The 21,251-nt window shown below is 44.3% G+C and overlaps 1 protein-coding gene across 10 annotated transcripts in view; it reads left to right on the top strand.

Annotated features, from left to right (window-relative positions):
- Positions 1-21,251, top strand: part of PPFIBP1 (PPFIB scaffold protein 1) — a 160,235-nt gene that overhangs the window by 81,356 nt on the left and 57,628 nt on the right. For 9 of the 10 annotated variants that reach the window (XM_084811089.1, XM_084811088.1, XM_084811097.1 and 6 more), the window contains 3 exons: positions 3,149-3,246; positions 13,875-14,080; positions 20,548-20,634. In XM_084811089.1, coding sequence (XP_084667215.1) covers positions 3,183-3,246; positions 13,875-14,080; positions 20,548-20,634 — 357 coding nt within the window. In that variant the 5' untranslated portion in view covers positions 3,149-3,182. Of the gene's footprint in view, positions 1-3,148; positions 3,247-13,874; positions 14,081-14,783; positions 14,857-20,547; positions 20,635-21,251 lie in introns of all 10 variants that reach the window. The other variant, XM_084811093.1, reaches the window with a different exon arrangement.

Below are 21,251 nucleotides of genomic sequence, written 5' to 3'. Positions count from 1 at the left end.
CAGTCTCATATAATTTATCTGTTGATGGACAGTAGCACTTCAGTCTAGATAGGCGATTGATGATTATTCTAATATGTGAGAGCATTTAAACTTCCAAATAAAACCACAAACTACATATACAGATGTAGTCTAGCACTTTCCCTAATGTGCTAGTTTCAGTGTATATATTTGTAGGAGGGCATTTAAATATTTTATCTACTACCAAATGGTGGCCCAAAATGGCACTGCCCAGCAAAAGCTGCAATACTTGCCCTTCTTAATACTGTATGCTTCAGCTAATATATGGGGCCAATAGCAAGGCCCTGATGGTTCAGCAAAGCACTGCAGGAACTGGTGCGCGCACGCACGTGTTTGCGCATATGTACAAACAATGTCATGGAGTGGGATTCCAAACTGTACCCATTAGGAACATAGGAAGCTGCCTTACACTCCATCAGACTATTTGTCCATCTAGCCCAGTCAGGCCTACCTGACCAGCAGTGGCTCTCCAGGCAGAGGTCTTTCAAATCACCTGCCACCTGATACTTTTAGTTCAGGGATGGGGAACCTTTGGCTCATGGACCTGACCCAGCCTGCGGAGATTTGTTATCAATCTTGTGGAGGCTTGGGCTCCCCCTGTGGCTTGAACTCCTTCTGCTCTCTAGTCTGGAAGCTTGGGGAGGAGATGGGGAGCAGAATCCCTTTGTTAACTGCATTCTGTGATCAGATTGCAAGCAGAGGGCACTCTGCTTGTCCCTTGGCTGCCCTGTGTGGGGCAGCCGAGGAAAGAGTGATGCTTGCAGTGCACTCGGCTGGCTCTTTCAGGAACTGGCTTGAGTCCGGACCCCAATTATAGTTGTTGTGCTGCCTCCAGAGATCGTTGCGGCATAAAAAATGCGTGAGAGGAAGGAAAATTGAATGCAGATCAAAAGGTCTAAACCAGCCTTCCTAAACGTGATATCCACCAAATGTTTCAGATTAGAAGTCCCATCATCCCTGACCATTGGTCATGGTGCCTGGGGCTGATATAAGTTGTATTCTAAAACAGGAGGGTACTGCTGTGGGGAAGGCAGCTTTAACATGGACATTTCGACTTAAGCAAAGCTTTCGAAAAAGTGCCCCATGATATCCTGATGAGCAAACTAGCTCAAAGTGGGCTAGATTAAACAACTATCTGGTGGATCCACAGTTGGCTACAGAATCGGACTCAAAGAGTGCTTATCAATGGGATCTTCTCAACCTGGGGAGAGGTAATGAGTGGGGTACTGCAGGGCTCAGGCCTGGGCCCAGTGCTCTTCAATATTTTTATTAATGACTTGGAGGAGGAGGTGCAGGGAATGCTGATCAAATTTGCAGATGACACAAAATTGGGCGGGATAGCTAATACCTTGGAAGACAGAAACAAAATTCAAAGTGATCTGGATAGACTGGAGCACTGGGCAGAAAACAACAGAATGACATTTAATAGGGATAAATGCCAAGTTCTGCACCTAGGAAAAAAAACACAAAATGCACAGGTACAAGATGGGGGATACGTGGCTCAACAACACTACAAGCGAGAAGGATCTTGGAATTGTTCTCGATCACAAGTTGAATACGAGCCTACAATGTGATGTGTCTGCAAAAAAGGCAAATGCTGTTTTGGGCTGCATTAACAGAAGCATAGCTTCCAAATCCCGGGAAGTACTAGTTCCCCTCTACGCAGCACTGGTTAGGTCTCATCTGGAGTACTGTGTCCAGTTTTGGGCACCGCACTTGAAGAAGGATGCAGACAAACTGGAGAGGGTTCAGAGGAGGGTAGCAAAGATGATCAGGGGACTGGAAACAAAGCCCTATGAAGAGAGACTGAAAGAACTGGGCATGTTTAGCCTTGAGAAGCGAAGACTTAGGGGAGATATGGTAGTGCTTTTCAAGTACTTGAAAGGTTGTCACAGAGAGGAAGGCCAGGATCTCTTATTGATGACCCCAGAGTGAAGGACACGGAATCATAGACTCAAGTTACAGGAAGCCAGATTCTGGCTGAACATCAGGAAAAACTTCTTGACTGTTAGAGCAATACGACAATGGAACCAATGACCTAGGGAGGTAGTGGGCTCTCCCACACTGGAGGCATTCAAGAAGAGGCTGGACAGCCATCTGTCAGGGATGCTCTGACTTAGATTCCTGCATTGAGCAGGGGGTTGGACTCAGTGGTCTTCTGGGCCCCTTCCAACCCTACTATTCTATGATTCTATGATTTCCTGGTTATTTGAAAGCTGCAACTGTAGTTTAGGTTCCAAACAAGAATTAGTGTATATCACCGTATATTCCGATATCTGCATTGACAAACTGGCTCAATTCAGACATTTCACTAAACCATATTATGCTTCTGTGAAGATGGCTTGTAGTGATGTTGAAGCTGAGCCAATCTAGAGAGAGGCCACGCTCAGAGCAAGGAGTCTTCAGCTGATCATAAGGGGAGGCGGTTATGGGAGATGATGATCACATAGTTGCTCAGACAGTGATTCATCTTGAAGATGTAAATTAGTTCATGTTCCTGAAGCGAATCTGATATTAGGATTTGAAAGGCTCTGAAATACTTGCTGGACTACTGCTTATGGTTGTTGAGCTGGGTGCAGCTTGGTGAGCCTCATGTCGTGTATGCCTGTCTACTGAGATGGACATTTCTTTCTCAGTTTGATAACTTTTCCCTGGAAAGCTTTCAGGCTGCTATGAGCAGAAGACACCTGGCTACAATCCTAGAGTCCCTTGTTATTCTCCTGAGCAGCCCCATTGCAGCCAGCAGGACATGGCTCTGGAGTATGTGGCTTGTGGGTTTTGCCAAAACCTCATTTCCCCTGTGAATGAACTTTACATCTGCCGGCATTAGAAGGGAACAGATGTTCTGCAAACCAGATGGCCTATGACTGTGCATGCTTGTTGGAAAGAGACTTTCTGCTGCAGGAATGCATTCCTCCTCCCCATACAAATGCTACGTCCCCAAGCAACCCAAGTTTAGCTTGGACATGCGTGAGTGGAGTGTGTCTGTGGGTATCAGCGCTAATGCAGGGCAGAACCCTTCTTTTTAACTCTGAAGTCAAGTAAAACTATCATTTGCAGATTGTTTCGCTTAGCTGTAGCTTCTGAGGAGCTGCAAAGCATGTGTAATGTTGTTGCTACATTATTTTAGGTATTTGCAGTGGCTACCCTGCAGAAAAGAGAAAATGATGAGTGATGCAAGTGAGATGCTGGCTGCAGCTTTGGAACAGATGGATGGCATTATTGCAGGTAGGACACTAACCGTGTTTTGTTTTAATCTGTTCAGTTGCCTTTTGTTCCTGGGGGGCGGAGGGAGTTCTGGCCTAAGGTAGGCACCCGGTATTATTATTTTTTCCCTTCAGAGGGGATAGGAATCAAACGGAAAGGGCTCTTCATGAATTCATGCAAACAAAGCCACCAACTTGCTTGAAGCATCTTCTTCACCCTCACCATCTGCTTCTCGAAGGTGCCGAGTAATGTGGCCCTATGATTGCAATCTGCACATTAGAGGAAGGGGCATTTTTCCAGATATAGACTAAAGTAAATAAGTGTGTGTTTATGTGCATGTGTGCGCGTTTTTGTGTGCACGTGTGCGTGCTAGAAAGATTATCAAGAGGGGAAGAGCAAAGATTGGCAATCTGGATCAAGTTCACACACAGCAGTAGATCACAGAATCATAGAATCATAGAGCTGGAGGGCCTACAAGACCATCAAGTCCAACTCCCTGCTCAGTGCAGGAAGCCTGATTCCCAGGCAGTCTCCCATCCAAGTACTAACCAGGGCTGACCCTGCTTAGCTTCCGAGATCAGACAAGATCAGTGTCAGGGTGGACACTGAGCCCATAGAACCTCAGAGCAGTTCTGATTCTGAGGAGGAACAGCTGTCTGTGGGAGAGGAGCGTGCTCATCCCTCCCAGGCCTTGCAGCTGGCAGAGATTCCTCCTGCTGGCCTTCCAGACATAGATAGCGGTCCTGGGAGTGAAAGAGCGCGGGAGGAGGGCTGGCTGGATGCTCGACGCAGACGCAGAGAGTGACGAGCTATGGAGGGCGTGGAAATTTATTTATTTTATTTATTATTTATTACATTTATATCCCGCCTTTTTTCCTCCAAGGAACTCAAGGTGGCGTACATAATCCTCCTCCTCCTCCATTTTATCCTCACAACAACAACCCTGTGAGGTAGGTTGGGCTGAGAGTATGTGACTGGCCCAAAGTCACCCAGTGAGCTTCCATGGCCGAGTGGGGACTAGAACCCGGATCTCCCGACTCCCAGTCCAGCACTCTAGCCATTACACCATGCTGGAAAGGAGGCCTAGCACCCGTTTGGCGCGCAAGCAATGGTCGCGTCCAGAGGACCCAAGGGAAAAAGGCAGGGACTCTCCCTAGCCCATGAGTTCAGGGTCTGCAAGTGATTCTCGATCAAATGGGGACCAACTGTTTCCAACCCGGCGCACAGGTTACTCTGCTGTTCATAGCTTAGTCGCTGGTGGTAGAGTTATTAAGTTGTAAAAGGAATAAAGCCTTGAAAAGAATCCTTTGTCTGTGTCTGGAGTTGGCTACTGGAGTAGACTGAAAGAGGCCGGCTAGGGCCCCCTGACAGCTTGGTCCCCATTCCTCTTTTTCTCTCTCTCTCTCTTGCTCTCCTCCTACTGCCAAATGGAGGGTGCCGGAGACCCGACGGTGCAGGCTCTGGCGCAAGAGAACCAGATTCTCCGTGATCAAATGGCTCAACTGACGGCTGCCGTGCAGAATCTACAGGCTGCGGTTCAACCCCCGCCACCTCCGATTCCCCCCCACCGCAAGTGCCCCGTGGCCTTGCCAGAGAAGTTTTCTGGAGAGAGGGGACTTTTTCAGATTTTCAGGGCCCAATCGGAGCTGTACACGCGCCTTCGACCTGAGGATTTCCAGACGGAACAGGTTCGTGTGGGCTTCATCATTAACCTACTTTCCGACGTGGCCGCTAAATGGGCTTCGGGACTCCTTCTTGCTAACAACCCCCTGCTCGGGGACTATCAAGGTTTCATGACAGCGATGGCCCATTTTTTCGGTGACCCCCTGTGTACGCAGATGGCTTCTCGGGAGATTCGCCGCCTGAGGCAAGGCAAGGCCTCAGTTTCCAGCTATGCGACAACTTTTTGCTTGCTGATGCAGGATTTACAGTGGAATGATGCCGTGCTGGTGGCTCAGTTTTTGGATGGTTTAAACGACGAGATCTTGGACGAGTTGGTGCGCACGCCCAGCCCGCCGACTTTGGAGGACCTCATCCAGACCTGTCTCCAGATAGATAGTTGGCTGGAGGGGCGCCGGCAGACCCGACGGGGCGCTGGGGGCCGAGATTTCCCTCCTCCCATTCCCCCACGTTTCCTGCCCCCTCCCTCACCCCCCATTCCTATGGTGGGGGCAGAGGAGACCCCGATGCAGCTGGGGGCTACCCGAGCCCCGCTGCCGCCAGAGGAGCTTGAGCGCCAGCGAGCTGAGCGCCGCTGTCTTCCGCAACCCCCCCCACCCTCCCATCTGCTATTGGTGGTTCACTTACGCTCCTCCCAGTGGGGTGGGGTGGAAGCCCTGGCTTTAGTGGACTCTGGAGCTACGACCAGTTTCATGCATGAAATGTTTGCTCTCTTCCACAAGATTCCTACCCTGCCCCTTCCTGCCCCCTTGGCAGTGGAGACCATTGATGGGCGTCCTCTCTCTTCGGGCGCGGTGACCCGTATTACAATTCCACTCACTCTGCCCGCCCAGTCCCATGTTGAGCAGATTCAGTTTCACTTGGCCGAGGTTCCCCTGTACCCATTCGAGCTGGGTGTTTCCTGGCTCTCTAAGCATAATCCTCAGATTTCTTGGGGGCTTCAGCAGGTGGAGTTTGTCTCTCCCTACTGCCGGGAGCATTGCCTCCCAGAGGTGGTGCCTGTCCCAGTCCAGGCCTTAACCCTTTCCTCTCCCTCCTCGTCTGTTTCTGGAAGTTCTTCAGCTACCGTCATCCTCCCAGAGAAGTATGCGGCTTTTCAGGATGTTTTTGACAAGAAGGAGGCTGACCAGCTCTCCCTCCACCGCCCTTTTGACTGTGCCATTAACCTCATTCCGGGGGCGACCATCCCCGCTGGCCAGCTGTATTCGATGTCGGAGCCAGAACTTGGAGCTCTGCGCGGGTTTTTGGACACGAATCTCAAACGTGGCTTCATTCGCCCTTCCTCCTCCCCCGCCTGCGCCCCTACCTTTTTTGTTGCAAGTTGATCTGGAGAACTCCGCCCGGTGCACGACTATAGAGTCTTCAATTCGGTCTCCATCCCTGACAAGTACTCCCTCCCCCTCATACCTGAGATGCTGGAACGCCTGGGGCGAGCCAAGGTTTTCACAAAGTTGGAGCTGCGTGGCGCCTACAATCTGATTAGCATCTGGGAGGGGGATGAGTGGAAGACCTCTTTCGAAACCCGGTACGGAGCATATGAATACCTAGTGATGCCATTTGGGCTCGTGTGCACCCCTCCCCCCCATTTTCGCTTTTTATGAATGCCATCTTCCGGGACTATTTGGACACTTTCCTCACTGTATATCTCGATGATTTACTTATATTTTCTGAGGACCCCCACGCCATCAGCACCATGTCTCTGCCGTCCTCCAGCGCCTCCGTGAGAGCCATCTGTCTGCCAAGCTGGAGAAATGTGCGTTGGACCTAACCTCTTTGGACTTTCTTGGCTACATTATCTCAGCTGACGGAATCAGGATGGATCCTGCAAAGGTCCAGGGTGTCCTCTCCTGGCAGTCTTCATCCACCAATAAGGACTTACAACGTTTTCTGGGTTTTGCAGATTTTTACAGAAAGTTCCTGCCCAGCTTTGCTTGGCTGACATCTCCTCTCACAGACCTCCTTAAGGGCAGGAAATCTCCTTTTCATTGGACGGCATTTGCCCAACAGGCTTTCGAGGAACTTAAGAGGCTTTTCATTTCTGAGCCGATCCTGTTACATCCTGACCTGAGGAGACCTTTTGTAGTGCAAACTGATGCCTCTGACTTTGCGGCGGCGCTTTTTCAACCAGATTGGGCGGGCAGCGGGTTGCAACCCTGCGCCTACCACTCCAGGAAGCTGAACATGTCTGAGAGGAATTATACCATCTGGGAGAAGGATCTGTTGGCCATCAAGTCTGCTTTGCAGACCTGGTGTCATCTTCTAGAGGGGGCACAGCACCCAGTCGAAGTTAGAACTGACCATCGCAACCTCGAACATCTTCAGACAGCCCGTGCCTCCCTAGCCTATAAGTTCAGGGTCTGCAAGTGATTCTCGTTCAAATGGGGACCAACTGTTTCCAACCCGGGGAACAGTTTACTCTGCTGTTCATAGCTTAGTCGCTGGTGATAGAGTTATTAAGTTGTAAAAGGAATAAAGCCTTGAAAAGAATCCTTTGTCTGTGTCTGGAGTTGGCTACTGGAGTAGACTGAAAGAGGCTGGCTAGGGCCCCCTGACAATCAGGTGCATCCAACCCTTTGCTGGATAATGTGGTAAAATTATTCCTGGACAATATGTAGGTGGGTGATTGTCTGTTGAACATCTTCTCCATGGGAGTGGGGGTGGTGGACTAGATAGAGAAGTTTCCTGCACGTAATAAACTAACGTATGTAGAAGAAAGAGGTTAGGTTAGGCTTGAACCCTTCTACCCAGTAAGTTAGTTTTCTGTGGACAGGGAGTTTAAAAAATGTTTTGGTTAGCATTCTGTTGTGATCTTTCTCCCCCTACGGCAGTGTGAGTGATGTAATCCAGGAACAGCTTGACCACCTCCTCAGTGTTTTGTGAGAACTGAGCCTTGACCATTCTGCTTCTTCCTCAGTCCCGAAAGAGCTGCTGGAGGAATGGAGTTCCGGACAAGCACGTTAACATTTTGCTTTGATTGCATGCCAAACCAAACTGTGCAAACAGCTGTTTAAACTAGAAATGTATTTCGAGTGGGTGCAGAAAAAGTGAAGGTGCTGATTCTTCAGATTAGTTACTTTATTCCCCTTGCAATAGACTTTCTTAACTGGACAATAACAACTTCCTTCCTCTTCTCCACTCTCCCACATCCATACCAAGTTTCTAAAGATTTGCATCATAAATACATACTGCATGTGTCCAGCAAATGTAGAATGTAACTTCCTTCTGTGGTTGCATTTGCATTGCTCTAAAGGAAGTTGGTGCCATACTGATCTTGATAAGGCAATTAAGTACATAATGATAAAATGTCCAAATTCTCGGTGGCACGCTGTGATAAGTTTGCAAGGCACTTTGACGATAAAGTCGCTCAGATTTGTCATGAATTGGACACCACGATTAATGCAGTTCCATTGGTAGAGGCGTTCAGAGCACCGTCTGGTCCAGTTTTATTGGATGAGTTTCAGTTACTGAGGCCTGAGGATGCGGACAAGGTCCTTGGCCAAGTCCGATCGACCACTTGTGTGCTTGACCCTTGCCCTTCATGGCTTATTAAATCAAACAAGGAGGGGATGTCTGGCTGGGTCCAGGAGGTTGTAAATTCCTCCTTGATAGAGGGAGTGGTGCCTGCCACTTTAAAAGAGGTGGTAATTAGACCACTCCTGAAAAAGCCTAACCTGGACCCAGAGGATGTTAATAATTATAGGCCAGTGGCCAACATCCCCTTCCTGGGCAAGGTGCTTGAGCGGGTGGTTGTAGGACAGCTCCAGGCACTGTTGAATGAAACGGATTATCTAGATCCATTTCAATCAGGCTTCAGGCCTGGTTTTGGAATGGAAACTGCCTTGGTCGCCCTGTGGGATGACCTCTGCCGGGAGAGGGACAGGGGGAGTGCGACCTTGTTGATTCTCCTGGACCTCTCAGCGGCTTTCGATATCATCGACCATGGTATCCTTCTGCATAGGTTGTCTGGGTTAGGAGTTGGAGGCACTGCATTGCAGTGGTTCCACTCCTACTTGGATGGCCAATTCCAGAAGGTGGTGCTGGGGGATTATTGCTCTGTGCCATGGCAATTGTGCCATGGGGTTCCACAGGGCTCTATCCCCTATGCTGTTTAACATCTACATGAAACTGCTGGGAGAGGTTATCCGGAGGTGTGGGCTGAGGTACCATCACTATGCGGATGACACCTAGCTCTACCTCTCTTTCTCATCAAATCCAGGTGAGGCAGTGGCTGTTCTGAATCAGTGCCTGGGCACGGTAATGGACTGGATGAAGGCCGATAAACTGAAACTCAATCCAGACAAGATGGAGGTACTGTTAGTGGGTGGTTTGTCTGCCCGGCTAGGTGATATTCAACCTGTTCTGGAGGGGGTTGCACTCCCCCTAAAGGATCAGGTTCGTAGTTTGGGGGATGCTCTTGGATCCAGAACTGTCACTTGAGGCACAGGTGAACTCAGTGGCATGGAGCACTTTTTATCAGCTTAGGCTGTTATACCAAATACGCCCTTATCTGGACAGAGATAGCCTAGCTACAGTTATCCATGCTCTGATAACTTCTCGTCTGGATTACTGCAATGCATTATACGTGGGGCTGTCTTTGAAAATGGTCCGGAAACTTCAGCTGGTCCAAAATAGGACAGCAAGATTGTTAACAGGGACTGGCCTGCGAGCTCATATTGCGCCAGTACTTTTTCAGCCGCACTGGCTGCCAGTCCATTTCTGGGCCCGATTCAAAGTGCTGGTATTAACATTTAAAGCCCTTAACGGCTTGGAGCCAGGTTATCTGAAGGATCGCCTCCTCCCATATGTGCCTGCCCGGACCTTAAGATCATCGTCAGCAGCCCTTCTCCGTGAGCCCCTGCCAAAGGAAGTGAGGCAGGTGGCTACTAGGAGGAGGGCTTTTTCTGCTGTGGCACCCCGGCTCTGGAATGAGCTCTCTAGTGAGGTTCGCCTGGCACCTACATTGTATTCCTTTCGGTTCCAGGTGAAGACCTTTTTATTTTCCCAGGCATTTCAGCTTTCTAAACTTTTATCTTTGCTGTTTTAAATCTGTATTTTAAACTCCTGCACTGCTGCTCGGTTTTATTGTGGTTGTATTGTTATGTTGTGGTTTTAATGTTCTATATATTTTAAATTGTTTTATTGTGTGCTGTTTGATTTTAATTTTTGTGAACCGCCCAGAGAGCTTCGGCTATTGGGCAGTATAGAAATTAAATGAATGAATAAATAAATAAATAAATTCTCAACTATTGCATAGAATCTTAAAACCCCCCTCAGTGAATTAACTTATAGAACTTATTAATAACTGTTAAGAGTTCTCTAACGTTAGTGGCTTTATAAAAAAGAAAAGAAAAGAAAAGGCCTAACTTCCATAAATTTGTCACATCCTATTAGCCTTGATAGTGGAATGGACAGTTCATGTTCAGAGGGAGAGAATACTTCTGAATAACAGATGCGAGACATCCAGGGAGGCTTCATGCACTGTTGTGAGCTTCCCAGAGTCATCTGGACTAGAGTGGAACCTAACTGTGGTCCAGCAGGGAAGTTCTTATGTGCATTATAGCCAAACACTCTTAAATAATACTTCCAAGGATACATAATGCAGCCTTGGATATAAGGCTACAAAAGTTACTAATCTGCAATTAATCATCATCACCATCACCCTACAGGTGGCTGGCAGAGCAGGGATTAGAAAGCTCTGTCCCTCCTCCAGCAGGCTACCATTTTCTACATTGGGCGCGGATGAGGGTTTTTTTTTTTTACAGTCCACTCACTTTCTGTGTTGGGTGCAGAGATGACACTCGGGCCATCCTCCATCTGCCCCCTCACTTGCCCTCATGCAATGGCTACCTGGTGATTGCTTAAATACAAGGTTGGTGTAAGGACTGGAGAGTGAGGTAGGAAATGACAGTACTTTGAAGGCTGAAGACCAGCATTCTAAAGTGGTGGAAATGATTTGAACGTACATTTGCTACATTCTGAGGTGTTGCTTTTCCAGACAGCAAATGTATGTTCAAACCATTCCCGCCATGTTTATAGTACAGTGGTCTGCTTGCTTACTCAAAAGTCTCATTGACTTCAGTGAGACTTACCGCCAAATAAATGTGTATGAAATTGTAGCCCTAAAATGTTACATCTGTCTCTACTCCCTGCCTGCTGTTGAGAAAAATTCCATCTATTTCTATTTAGGAGAACTATAATTGTAATGTTTGTCTGTGTGGAGTGCAGTATTTTTAATTTCTCTTTCTAATTGTGTTTTGATTGGAGAGTAGGTTTCCCTCTTTGATTGGAGAGTAGGCTTCTGAGGTAGATAAACACATTCATGTATTTCATTCACAACTTTAGGTGTCCTGAGCCTTTGGGGCCAGGGCAGGATATCTAGAAAAACAACTACAAATACAACAGGCAGATACATCAACATTAATGTTACATTCATCCATCAAAGATGATCTTCCTCTTGTGGCATCTTAAAGACGAATAGTTTTATTGTGACATATGTTTTCAAGGACTAGACTCCACTTCATTAGATGCATGGTGTTACCTTCAGTTGGCAGACACTCACACTCAGACGTATAGAGAAAACAGTTATAACCAGTGGGGTCCAATGGTCACATAATGAAAGAGGTACAGTCTCTGATTATTTTATGTGGCAAGATAATTGGAAAACAACCCCAGTGATAGGTGCTAACATAGTTGTGCTATCTTTGCTGTTCTAAACTTCATCTAAGGGTCCTCATCCAAGAAGTACAACTGGTGCCAAATTTACTATCGTTTTGGCGCAAGGCTAATTCTGCTGCTAACTAATTGGCATTAGTAGAGTTTTATTATGTTATCATCATCATCATATGTTTTATGTCTCCTTTCCTGGTGATTATTAATGAAATATAAGTGGAAATAAAATAATGATAATTATATGTATATGTGCGTGTATCCTTCTGCAAGTTTCTTCTTAATTCTTAGGAATTTAGTCTTTGGTTTTGTACACTGCTAAACAAGCAAATATTATGTATCATAAGTATATATCGTGAGTATAATAGTTAAGTATGTTTGATTGGAAGTAAGTGCTACTGAGTTCAGCAAGGTTTATTTCCTTTGCCATAAGATTTTCTGTTTATAGTTTAGTTACATATAACAGTGATAACGGTGATCTTGGATAAGACGTCTTAATCATGTTAACTTTTTGCTTAGCAGTGGGAGGCAAGCTGATAGAATAATAATATTGTATATGATGAAGCCCTTTTGAGTGACATGGACAGAGTGCCAGCTGGAACTTGGGCCAACTCCATTTGTTTTATTTTTCCCTTTCCAACTGTAAAAAACGCATTATATGGTACCTCATGAGAAAATAAATAAAATATGAGAAATGAACATGCATGCCAAAGAATAAAATGTGCTGTGCTTCTAGATAAATAATAAAGCTTGGCATGAAACAATTTTCACTTCAGTTGGTTGCATGAATTTAACTCCTAGTTGTAGTTATACTCCATATATGGTAGTATGTTAATGTATACTGGTGACCCCGTGAGGTGAAATGGATAGTATATTGAACTTGGATGGGAGAGACCTGGGTTCTGGCTTCCACTCAGCCATCAAGCTCATTGGTTGACCTTGGGCCAGTCATACTTTTCAGCATAAGAGGACAATCCAGTAGATGTCTCTTTAGAAGTAAGCCCCATTGAATTCAGTGACACCTATTGCCAGGTACGTGTGTATAGGATTGCAGCTTAGCTTACCTAACAAGGTTGTTTTGAGGATAAGATGCAATAGCCCCACGTGTACTCCTTGGAAGAGGAGAGGGAAGACTGACATGTGATAGATAGCAAGATAAACACTGTATATTCGCGTGCGCCTGTTTTTGGAAGTTTGTGCTACACACTTAACAGTTTGCTGCATAGAGTCCAGTGGCAGTTTAAAAGCAGCCTTTATGTGGAAATTGCTTCATGCGCACTCGCCTGGACTTTCTCCCTCCTCTTGCTTCCCAGGGATCGGCGTTCTTCTCACAGCTTGGCCCATCACAGCTGTTCAGTCTTACCTCCTTGCAGAAACTGTCGTTTCCGTTACCTAAAGCAGAGTTTTTCGTCCTCCATCTCCCTCCTGTTTGTTCCCCTAGCATGAATATTTAAAGGGTTCCTTTAATGGCTGCTCATCCATACAACATATTGTCATGCCACAAATATTGTGTTCTCTGCTTTTGAGGGTCAGGATCATGGCCCTGTGTGACTGTAATATTTAAACACTTAATACCACAGAATTAGTACTCAGTTAAATCCTTATTATGTTGCAAAGGCTGCTTTGAAAACAACATGACCAGAGGCCTGAATCTAATTTATACACTTAGCATAAGCAGCAGTTTGCATAAAATTTACAGAATTATTTAAAGTTCAGGCAGAGCAGCCTTAAAATATATTGTTACAAATTAAACCAGATGGTGTAATTCATGTATATATATAAAGCACATGTATATAATCTGGTTTATTAGATTTAATGTACAATGATTTAAAATAGCAAATTTGTTTAAGGCAATGGTAGTACACAGGACACAATCAATATGATGTAGAGAATACACTGTTAGACTATTGACTCAAGAAGACCTGGGTTCAAAGCCCCAGTAAACTATCAAGTGCTCAGTAGAAGGTAGAGCAAATAACACTCCTTCCCTTAACCTGCCTCACACGGAGAGGAGAAAATGGGATAACCCCTTGGAAGAAGGGTGGCATACAGATGTGGTGATTACATGAATAAATAAACAGAGCATAAGATGCATTTGACTTAACACCTGTAAAAGTCAAGTATATTCAAAAGTTAGATAGGTCTAACTATTTTGGTAGATTCCTAATCAATCCTTTGGGTTTGTAGCAGCTCTTAACACTTTAAATCCTGTTTTCCCTTCCCCCATCCCCACCTTGTACGAACACTTTTTAAGAAATGTAGCCAATGCTATACTTGAGTGCTTAAAATGTTGTGCTCCCTAGGGTCCAAGGCGTTGGAATATTCAAATGGCATATTTGACTGCCAGTCCCCGACTTCTCCATTCATGGGGAGCCTGCGAGCGCTGCACCTTGTGGAGGACCTGCGTGGCATATTGGAGATGATGGAAGCGGATGAAAAAGAAGGGTTACGGTGCCAAGTCCCAAATTCAACAGCAGAAGTTTTGATTGAATGGCTGCAGAGCCAAATGGTATGGCAGTAGTGTGGATTATTTTTCGCTAAAAGAAAATATTGATGGACTCCATTGTTTGACTTGTCAATGTACTGTAATATTGCTAAATGTATATCAAAACCCCACATTATCATAGTATAGACAATTGATAGCTTTATGCTCTTTCAACTGATACCTTTATGCTCTTTTGTCAAGGTGTTTTCAACATTGCTTTTACAATACAAGATGTGTTATTTTTCTTTTCCAGGGTATATTGAATTTTGTCAAGATCCTTCTTTCAAAACCATTCTTCACGCTTCTTTACTTGTTGCTTTCAATGTGTTACACATTGGCTCCGAGTAGAACTTTAGATGCATAAAGGCGCAATCCTATGCGTGTTTAGACAGGAAAAGTCCTACAGCTCCCAGCATTCCCTAGCCAGCCATGCTGACCGGGGAGTGCTGGGACTCGTAAGACTCTTTTCTGCCTAAACATGCCTAGGATTGCGCCCTAAATTATTGTTCCAGTATTGGTCCAGTTGACTCGGATTCCAATCTGCATTAATGCTATTGCTCTGTTTTTTTTTTAAATTTTATATCCCACCTTAGAATCCCAGCCCATATTGATCAAGGCCAGGGAGGCAGACAAATAGTTAATGCTGTGCCAAAGCTTTGTGGAATTAATTTGATCTTTTGTGAGAATGTTGTTGTGACACTCCTGCCCTGGGTTCTGCTTTCTCCAGCTTCCACCTGATGAAACTGAGAAGAAACCCCCCTCAGGATGGAAACCCCCCTCAGGACGTCTGCCTCCCCTGGGTCAGTTGTCCTCACTGACACACAGCTTCAGCCCTTTTTACTCTCTGGGTTAAAGAGACACTCAGTATGACTAATAGTTTGCCTAATACAGGAGAAGTAACAAAAATATCATTTAGTTATCATTAAAACAAATAAAAAGTTATTTCATAAAAGAAGAGTTAGGTATTATTATTAATCAGTCTGTTTGGGCCTTACCTATCTACCTACTTTACCCCTTCTAAATCCTAATCCCAAAACCCCACTCACTAGATGTCGCTGCCACAATCCCTAAGGCCCTGTCCTTCCTGGGTCACATTTAACACTGCAAACACATACATTAATATAACAAGCGTATGTTACAGTTGTCATTTTAGGGTGGGAGGAGCTCCTGCCAAAAGATGTTGTCCCTCATAAAAAATGCCTTCTCATGCTCACTACGGCACAAGCACAGCATGATCCCTCCCTGACCTCCTCTCCTGGTGAGCATTGCCTATTTTCTCCTTTAAAGCCACAGCTGTCACTGAACATTTCCACCCGCTTTTTTGCATACCCTGGAATAAGGAGGTCCTTTTTGTACAGGATAAAAGGTTTCGTGAAACAGCTGTTCCTCCTGTTCGCCTTGGCACTACTTAACAGTGTTCTCGTAGCATATCGGTTAGTTTATTCCTTTTGGATGCAGCTGACCAAGGCTTCTGAAGTCAACCTGGGACAATTGCATTGCTTCTTCTTAACTTTCAAACAACTTGGGCCAGTTGTGGCTGTTAGGGATGAATAAACAATCTATTGAGGTTGTTGTTGTTGTTCAGTCGTTCAGTCGTGTCCGACTCTTCGTGACCCCATGGACCATAGCACGCCAGGCCTTCCTGTCCTGCGCTCTCTCCCGGAGCGTGCTCAAGTTCATATTCATTGCATTGGTGATGCTATCTAGCCATCTCATCCTCTGCCGTCCCCTTCTCCTTTTGCCTTCAGTCTTTCCCAGCATCAGGGTCTTTTCCAGAGAGTTTTCTCTTCGCATTAGGTGGCCAAAATATTTGAGCTTCAGCTTCAGTATCTGTCCTTCCAATGAGCACTCAGGGTTGATTTCCTTTAGGATTGACTGATTTGACCTCCTTGCAGTCCAGGGCACTCGTAAGAGTCTTCTCCAGCACCACAGTTCGAAAGCATCAATTCTTTGGCGCTCAGCCTTCCTTATAGTCCAGCTCTCACAGCCATACATTACTACTGGGAAAACCATAGCTTTGATTAGACAGACCTTTGTCGGCAAGGTGATGTCTCTGCTTCTTACTATGCTGTCTAGGTTGGCCATAGCTTTCCTCCCAAGGAGCAAGCGTCTTTTAATTTCATGGCTACAGTCACCGTCTGCGGTGATCTTGGAGCCCAAGAAAGTAAAATCTGTCACTGCTTCCATTTCTTCCCCTTCTATATGCCAGGAAGTGATAGGGCCAGATGCCATGATCTTAGTTTTTTTAATGAAAAAAATTTTAATGAAAAAAAATTAATGAAAAAAAAGTACCTCTGTTGAGGTACTGCTGTCTTAAGAATTTCTCCCCCACAAGCCATCCTGTTGGGCCACTATTTTTTTAATATTGTTTAAACATATGAATTTTAAAATGACATTTTTATGCCACATATGCTATTCGTTTAAACAGTTTTAAAAAATAAGCTTTAACCTAATTTTGCAATCATAGTCTTGCATCTCCTATCCCTTATAATGACGTAGTGTGCTAATTTACCACATGCAACATGTCCGCTGCTCTTATAGTCCAGCACAGTAAAACTGAGCGAGATGGCAAAAATGTGTTAAGGCATCTTTGCAAAGCATGGCCTTGCAAACCTTTACCGATAGATTTTTTTCCGATTGACTGAAGATGCCATCTACTGGAAGATGGGTTTATGTGCAATTTTAGCTCAGTCTGTGTTCAAACTCTCATCTTGGTGAAGCTTGGAGGGTGCAAACCTGGGCACTGATCCTAAAAGCATTTTACTGCATGGCAAAGATTCTTGTTGAGTTTGACATGTTTCCTCAGCAGTGTGTCTGAAAGACAAAGATACATCTTTAGTGTCTAATTCTGATGAAGACTTTTTTGTATATGGGGCAGATGGTTTCTAGGAACCCTGTTCTTAGGGCTACTTATGTGGAGGGACATTTTTAAAATGGCAGAGCAATTGATCATGTGACACCCCCCCCCCCCCCACACACACAGCTAGAGACTGAAGTGGCATACCTCAGGCTCAAATCTACCACTTCAGTGAAAATTAGGCCATAGGTCTGCCAGATCAATACAGGGTGCAGCATTCTTTAACAGTTGTCTATAATACTATACTAAATGGTCAGAGAAATTGCACTCTTTCTTTGTAGCTGTTAAAGCTGTAGGGGATTCTTCCCATATTGAAGCTGGCGATGCTAGCATAGTATGTCCAATTCCTGGCTTACATCCAAAGTTGATCTAGTAGGCATCTGCTAGTGCAAAAAGACTTTCTCCCCTCCCTCTGCAGCTCTCTGCACCTCCTGAAAATCTGCTCCAGAAGGTTTCTCAGCCCTCTGGAGCAGATTTTGAGGGCACATGGGAAGCTGCAGGGAGAAGGAGAAATTGCCCCTTCCCATTTCCACCAACAGAGCTGGACCGTTGGATACAACCTTAAGAGATTGGTCAAAGGTGCTTAATAGAGTGACCAGTTGTATATTCCTACCAATTTATGGTATGGATACTATTTTCGTATGCAGGGCAAGGTTCTGGTGTGCTTTGACAGTCATCCCAAGTTTTCCTTTGCCTGAAGTAACTTACCTGTGGGTTCGAAAAGAAAATGTTAATGTGACCACTCTTCAGTGCTGGTAATAAATATCACAGAAAACACACCCACCCTAGTAGCCCTTCCATTCCTCCTTCGTTGCTCCTTATGCCTGGGCCAGCTGCCTAGTGATTCTCTACAGAGTTGCCTTCTTTCTTCAAATGCCATCTCAAACCCACCTGTCCATGACATCTTTGGCTTAACCCTTTAGTTCTCATCCTCAGCTGAAACAAAGTCAAAATAATAGCTAGTTGCGTTTGTGCCTATACTTCCCCTGTTACCCTAGCACCCCCTTCTTCCCTTTCTTTCCTCACTGTTGTCTGCCCATATCCAACATTTGGAGTATAAACTCCCCAGATGAAGAGACTTGCCTGCCTTTTCTTGTTGTTTATACTACTCCGTAAAGTAAATGGATGACATTATATAATTTTTAAAGTAAAATCTACCTCGGGGGAAAAAAAACCCATAGGTTAATTTGTTCTGTTTTCCTCAAGAAAGTCAGAGAATTTAATAGACGTTTAGCTGATAAAAGCTACTTCATGAGTTTAGCAGGTTTGGTAATCTTTTGGCAGCTGTAGGGTCATTTCAGCTTGGATTTAACTTGCATTTAATCCAATTTAGCATGGATTTAAATTTGTTAAGTGGAAATAAAATACCTAAACTGAACATCGCACATCCTCAGCAGAAGATTTCTAGCATTGAGGTGCAAAGTAAAATCACAGCATAGTATGATAACAATATTCTTTCCATACTGCCAGGGAGCCTTTATGCGTTTGTATCAATTTTCTTTGCTTCAAGAGTTATTTATTTTTGTTTCAGTGCTCAGCTATGATTCTTCATTTTGCAACCATTTTTGGAAATGCTGAATGTGCAGGAAGTGAATTTGGGTCACGGGAGACAAATTTCTCACTTCTCATTTTCAAACTCCCCCTCAATATTCTGGTTCTGAATTGTTTTTTTTATTGCTTCAGGTCTCTCCCGTCTTGTCTTTTATATTGCAGCACTTCTAAGGCTAGGAAATTACCTCACCTGTGCTTAGAGGTTGCTTGTACATATGAAAATTCACTTTATGGTAAATAAAATTCAATTGTCTGTCACTTTTAAGCAAGAAAAATTTATTATTCAGCCACATATGGGTTTTAAAGCTATGTAGGCTTAAAAGAGTCATGGTTGTAACTTCTGGTTTAGTAAACGTGAGGCAACATAGTAATCGAATGACATTCATAAACAGGTTTCACCACTCCCACCATTGCCTCTCCTGTTCAAGAGGCTATGCCCCTCTTCACATAACATTAAATTATGGGTTCATTCTGCGATGTATGAAAGTAACTGTTGTTCTTCGAGGCAGCCTGATAAAGGAGAGGCACCTAATCTGTGGGTTTATGGTAACGTCCTGCCATGCTGCCCATTTGATGCACAGTGTTTAAGGAAATGCTGGTATTGTTTTCGGCTTCCAGTTTACTTAAAAGAATTAATGTTTAGTGGCTACTCATTTTGCAGTCTGCTAAATAAGTACAGCAGGAATAGTACTGGCAGTCAGTCTTCAAAAGTTATCCCTTTATTTACTTTTGCTCAGGTTGAAAAAACAGAGAGAGTAAAAAATGGTGCCATGCAGCCTTCAAAGAAATGTGTGGCTTATATATCAGAGAACTTGAATGGTTTGAATTGATACCATAAACCAGGCATGAGCAGATTTCAAGTCTGGGGTATCTACTTCAATTTTTTTACTAGATCCCTGCAATCAGCTGTGCAGAGCCAGTTGTAACATACTGATTCTGGCGGACATATACACAGTATGAATGAATGAACGTGGAGCCTCTGAGCAGGGATTTTTGGTACCAGAATCAAGTTCACAAACATCTACCCATGGTTTCCTTCCCATTCTTTTTCAGCAACTAATTTTGGGTGAGGGGTGGGAAATTTTTTATCTGTGCTTGCTTGCTTGCTTGCTTATTTATTTATTTATTTATTTTCAATATTTATGTAGAACCCTTTTTGCCAAAATCCATCAAGGCAATGCACAATCAATCTTAAAATAAAGCAATACAATAATTTTAAAAATACTAATAAACCCATAGTAGTCTATTGGTAGACAACTGAGAGTCAGAATGCCTTGTAGATCTACTATAAATCACCCAGTGATCTACCAGCAGATCCCAATCTACTTTTTGCCCATTTCTGCTGTAAACTAGAGTAGTTTCAGTCTAGCTGACACTGCTGCAGAGAATGCATTTCGCACAACTTTAGGATTTGGCCAGTGCTAATATAATATTTATATTCCCTGTGGGTTCAGTGATTGGGACAAACTGTGGGGTATAGTGGCAAGTTGCATATTGGTCTTGGACAAGTGCCAGGCAAGGATCTCTTGTTTTGATTCAGAGTTTGCTTGTTAAAACAAAGGTGAGAATTTGGGGAGGGGGGGAGGAAATGTCTTTTTCAGAGAGTTGTCTTTCATAATGTTTATACATACAAAATAATATCCAGAACATACAAGAAAACAAAAACCCTATTGTATTAGGTCAAATTGTCCAGTATCTTACCTTTGTCCAAAACTAGACATTTCTAGATTCCTGGGGAAGCATAAGTATGTAATATCATTGGACTTTGGTTTAAACAAAATCTGTCATCTAACATTAGCTTCCATTAGTTTAAGGTTAGGGACACCATAAGTGTTTGTATGAGATGAGCCTTCTACCGAACCGTTGCTCTTTAGATGCTTGAGTTATTAATTGGTTCAGCATCATCAGCCCTTGAATATCTCTGTCCACATTTGTTGATGGAATAATTTGTATATTTTTGGTAGCCTTGGAGTCACATCTTGAAGCATCTGTGACACACATCTGGTGTTTTATTTAGTTCTGTAATTTGAGTTGTACTGATGGAACAACAGCAGGCCAGTCTATCCTTTATTTTATTTTCCAGACCAATGGGCATATATCTGCTAATGGAGATGTGTATCAGGAGCGGCTTGCACGTTTGGAAAATGACAAGGAATCTCTTGTTCTTCAAGTAAGTTATTTTCCAAGTTAAGTCAATCTTTGCTTCTCTCTGAATAATGCAGCCTTGGATGTTGATCTGGACTTACATAGCTGTCTTGGCAAGTGAGCCCATTCAGCACTCATGTTCACATCCCTGGCCTTGTCTCTGATGTGCAGTGTTCATTGATTGGGGATTAGGGAACATTTTGTTAAAAGGAAGGGGAAAGGGAGTTTTCTTTGAGATATTTATCAGAAGAAAAAAGCAAAGAGTGGTCTAATGTTCCCTTTCCCAGGATGGCTGTGCTTTCTATTCCCATCTCTTTGTAATGGTTACAGAATGAATCCTGGGGCAATCTTCTCTCCAGTCACAATATATGCTTCTTTGACACAGTCACACCCTCCCTCTTAACTCACATAGACCTCTTATCTCCCTAGAAGGGTGACTAGCTGTTGATCTGTGGTGAGAACTGTAGTGGTTACTTTTTATGCCTATATTGTGTTTTTAATACATAACAATTAGCTTCAGCTGTGAACAAAGCAAATTCTGTGCTAAGGATTATTAGGAAAGGGATAGAAAATAAAATTGCCAGTATTGTAATGTTCTAATATACAGCTGCTTTTGGAACATTGTGTACAATCTAGCAGATC

This window comes from Heloderma suspectum, chromosome 7, assembly GCF_057233095.1.
Source record: "Heloderma suspectum isolate Gila_16-S chromosome 7, 16-S_ref, whole genome shotgun sequence".
Classification (NCBI taxonomy): Eukaryota; Metazoa; Chordata; class Lepidosauria; order Squamata; family Helodermatidae; genus Heloderma; species Heloderma suspectum.
The sequence above is the reverse complement of the archived record's forward strand: the minus strand, read 5'-3'. Positions and strand labels throughout refer to the sequence as shown.